General features: G+C 42.8%; 1 protein-coding gene across 1 annotated transcript in view; it reads right to left on the bottom strand.

Annotated features, from left to right (window-relative positions):
* The window catches only part of mib2 (MIB E3 ubiquitin protein ligase 2), a 63888-nt gene extending 60908 nt beyond the window's left edge, over positions 1 to 2980 (bottom strand). The window contains 1 exon segment of the mRNA XM_080734319.1: positions 2880 to 2980. Coding sequence (XP_080590445.1) covers positions 2880 to 2946 — 67 coding nt within the window. The 5' untranslated portion in view covers positions 2947 to 2980.
* Between the last annotated feature and the right edge of the window lie 1190 nt (positions 2981 to 4170).

The raw sequence follows: 4170 nt of genomic DNA, 5'->3' as shown, positions 1-4170 counted from the left end.
GGGCTATAACTTGTTGAACCATACCTCATACAATATTTTTTGCCTCCCCTTGGCTTGGATTCATTAGATCATGAGTCCCCATATATGTAAAAAAAAAAATCGGGGAAAAAAAAAAAAATCATGAATGCAGTGCCAGTGTCTGATCTGTCCCAAATGTGAATCAACATCTCTGGTCTCTCTTGTATGGATCGTGAGGCAGACCTCTTGGATAAAAAAAAGGCAAAATTTTCCATGTCACAACCTTGATCCATGGAAAGCCCACCCACATCATGTAAAACCGTCCAACTGCTTACCCTAGAGTATTATATTGCCTAAACAGTATGTGCTCAACAGGGATTTCAGCAACATGCTTGAACAGACTAGCAGTGGCTCACAACATGGGGGATTTGGGGGGGTATTCAATGCTCAAGGCCAACCAGGCCAATCCACATGTCTCACGGGGGACAGTTTTTGGAAATGCTTTCATGTTGCAGCAACAAACAGCAGTAAACAACTAATAGATTAACAAAGCCTGTATGTGTGGAGTTCTGTGATTTTCCCCAGCGACAAGTAGTTTCCCCGAATGGGTAGTCACTTTGTTTTCTCCCCATTAAGGCTGGGCATTATACCAATATTATATCGATAATATAAGAGACCAGATATCGTCTGGGATATTTAGATATCATGATATTGTGATATGGCAATGTGTTGCCTTTTCTGGATTGAAATTGCATTACAGTAAAGCCATGTAATTTATTGAACTTACCTGACTGTGGTAGCTGTTCTATTATTGCATTACTGATGATTATTTATCAAAACTCTCATTGTGTAAAATATTTAGTGAAAACACCAATAGTCCATCCCCACAGTATTGTCACAATTTTAGGTCGACCTATTGGCCCATTTGATCTTGACCACATTGCCCAGCACTACTCCCCATATCTACTTCAAGTTACATAATATCAATTGAAACAATTTCACAATATCTAGGCCACCATGACTATTTCCCACTTGCCTCGTTAATCATACGGAGGCTACTTGGAGACTGAAATGTACCAGGGCTTAAATAGGCTGCATTTTGGGAGACGGCACTGGTTTAGCTATAGACAGACAACTCTTCTGCAGCCCCAGACTCTGGCTGCAGGAGAGGACGTTTCGCCTCTCTTTCCCCGGCCGGTGGAAGCTGGCACCCGCGTGCTGCTGAGCCGTCGCTGCAATCTGTGTCTATAAGACAGCGAGGATAAGCAGCTCTCTGCTTCTCTCGACAGATGGCTGGCTTCCGTCACACGTCGCAGAGGGCCTGGATGCAAGGACACGACGCACAAAACGAAGCAGGCTCACGACCTGCTTCTGCAGACAGACAAGTTCATTTGAGCACATTAAGCCTAATTGACAAAGCGTTGCGCGCTGACAAAAGTAGATCTACGAGCAAAGTATAAATCAGGCATTACGCGCAAAAGACAGATGCAAACATCGATAATACGCAGACATGAGCATTCCTCATGCACACTCTCTGTCTGCAATCATCTGTAGTCGTCGGTGAAAGCAAGGACATTCTGATTCCAAATGGATATTTCAACTGTGCCGCAATGAACGCACTCACTTAACTTCCCTGAAAAAAATCCTATTTCCACTCAAAAGAAGACTAATCAAGGTTCTCACATCACATCACATCGTGGGTCCCATAATTCTTTTCCAAGCCAAGCATTACATAAGAAGGCACAGCTCTAATGGCCAGGGACCAAGGCCAATGACATACTAGCTACAACTTATCAATACACAGTCATGGTTCCCTGAGCAGAAGTGACACATTTCTAATTCTGAACCGACAGCCAGTAGCTGTCCACTGAAGTTCCAAAATGGAAATATGAGTCATTTAGTGTCATTATTGGCAGACACTATGCTATGTGCTACTATGTGAAATAAGTAGGACTCAAACCATATTTGCTAAACAGTCTGGTCTGGCTAAAATTCATTCCATTGTTTGTTTTTTTAAATCTCACAACCTTTAGGACTGCATGCTTATTGAAGAACAACAGCCTAACGCTATCCGATGCGCAGGCTCTTTGCCTCGCGGCCTCGCTGAGGTTTTTGGTAGAAATTAGTTGAAGCCTGATGGAACTGGCGTGTGGCAGAAACATCTGGTGGCCAGTGGATTTTCTGGCAAATCGGATTCTGTGTAAATAAAATACACATGAGGAAAGATTACACCACAGTAGGTTATAGTTACTGAACCTAGACTGATATGGGAGCGCACTCGTACTCATGTTCCCTCAGCCCTATGTTCCCGCGAGTCCACAGACCACACTACAGTATGTTCCATCAAGCCAACCCCAACCTTATCCCTACCATACCTTAAACCGAGGGAGCATGGGGCTGACCCCAACGTATACCATACAAATTAGGTCTCATTCCAGTCCCTGAATCGTACTTCTGAAACACACACTGCATGTCTTGTCAGTTACAAATCAAGATAAAAATACAAATGTGTTTCCACAAAATGTTATATATTTTTTTATATATATAGCTATAGATATTACAAATAATGTTGAAAAACATACAATGACCTAAAAAAAAGGTACTATTGGAGCATGATAATATTTCCTATGACGCTGGCCTTCCCCAACTTAAGCTTTCACATGCAACTGAAAGATCCCAATAAAAAGCAGCACTTAACTCCTACGGTTAAGTTCGTTCGCAAACTCTCTCGAAAGCGTTTCTAAGCAGTTTACTAGTGTTAAAGCACACAGTCTGCCATGATGAACTCATTCAAGTTCAATGTCATGAGGAAAATAGCAGATCTACAAGCTCACAATGCATCTTCTTGTAGATCTACTATTTTCGGCACATGACACCGGAGTTCGCCAAAGTATAAATAAGGCTTAAATGATTTTACTCACTCCCTATGATCTTCAGCCCACTTCTCAACATTGCTAGGCAGTTGGATCCCTTTTGCCAGGACACCATGCGCCTTTCACTGCTGTAGTCAAGGGCTGCTCCAAGTGGCTGTGATACTGTAGCTGCTGAACCCTACAGAGCTGTCATTCTGCCAAAGAGGGAGTGAACAATTTCCAGCAGATTCTAACTATTTGTTTTGCTGTGAACTTTGCTCTTTGTTTTGGAACAGAAATTCTTTTTCTTTTTTTGGCTGACAGATGTTGCTCAAGCATATAGGACGTGCCCGGGTGTGGATCTTTCTATAGCTAGCGCTGTCTTGATATTAGACTTAACTTTGTTTACAGTGCGACAGTCATGGCATATTAAAGCAGCAATGTGGGTGAAGATTTGCCAATGTCAGTGTTTGCTACAGCCAGGCCGGCGAATAAGGGGCCATGTTTCCACTGACATCAATTCAATGCTCAAAGGCCAAAACATCATTTCCAACCTCGATATTCAATCACATGCCAACCTTTACTTAGTTCCCAACAAATGTAGATATTAACTGCAGAGTGGCCTACCTTCCTTATCTAGGCTACGTGTTTAGCAAGATAACATGCATCAATGAATGGAGAGTGTAGTCTGTGTGGCATCATCGTTCCCCAGTACGACAACATTAGCTGCTTGCTTCTCACCAAATGAAATGCCTCCGACTAGCCAACTAAATGCACTTATAGGCGCCCCTCACAATCCAATTCCAGCTACAGTTGTACAACTTGAAAAGGGGTAAGCTATTACACTCTGCAGGATTATAGTGAGCCGGTTTCGGCAGGTGAAAGAGAAACGTGCTTGTGTGTGATGATCAGGAGCCTGTTACACAACAACTGTAGGGGCCAGCCTATAGCCAGATGCCTGCCTGGCCCAATGTCTACTGGCTTTACTACAGTTTTCAATGACATGTGTCATAGTTGTACAAGTAGTTGTACAAGTATTGCAGCCATGACTGTGTGTGTACCGAATGTGTTTTTCTCAACCGATGCAAATTTGACCTCCCCTCAGTCTGGGAAACGCAACGATAGCTGATAGATAAATTATGTGTTTTCTGATAAATATAGGCGCATGGCGCACCCATGTTTGATTTGAAGATAGAACAAGAAGGCATACTTCCAAAATGTACTGCACATACAAGAACACAATCCCTATCAAACACACGAAGACAATGAGGGGGCAGTAACTTACAAGTGAAACAGTCTGCGCCAGTGAAAAGAGATGCCAGTGTTACCAGCTAACACAACACAACCTCTTTAGTTCTCT

The sequence above is a fragment of the Nannobrachium achirus genome, assembly GCF_963921795.1.
Source record: "Nannobrachium achirus genome assembly, chromosome: 9".
Lineage (NCBI taxonomy): Eukaryota > Metazoa > Chordata > Actinopteri > Myctophiformes > Myctophidae > Nannobrachium > Nannobrachium achirus.
Note: the sequence above shows the minus strand (reverse complement) of the source record. Positions and strands in the feature narration are given on the sequence as shown.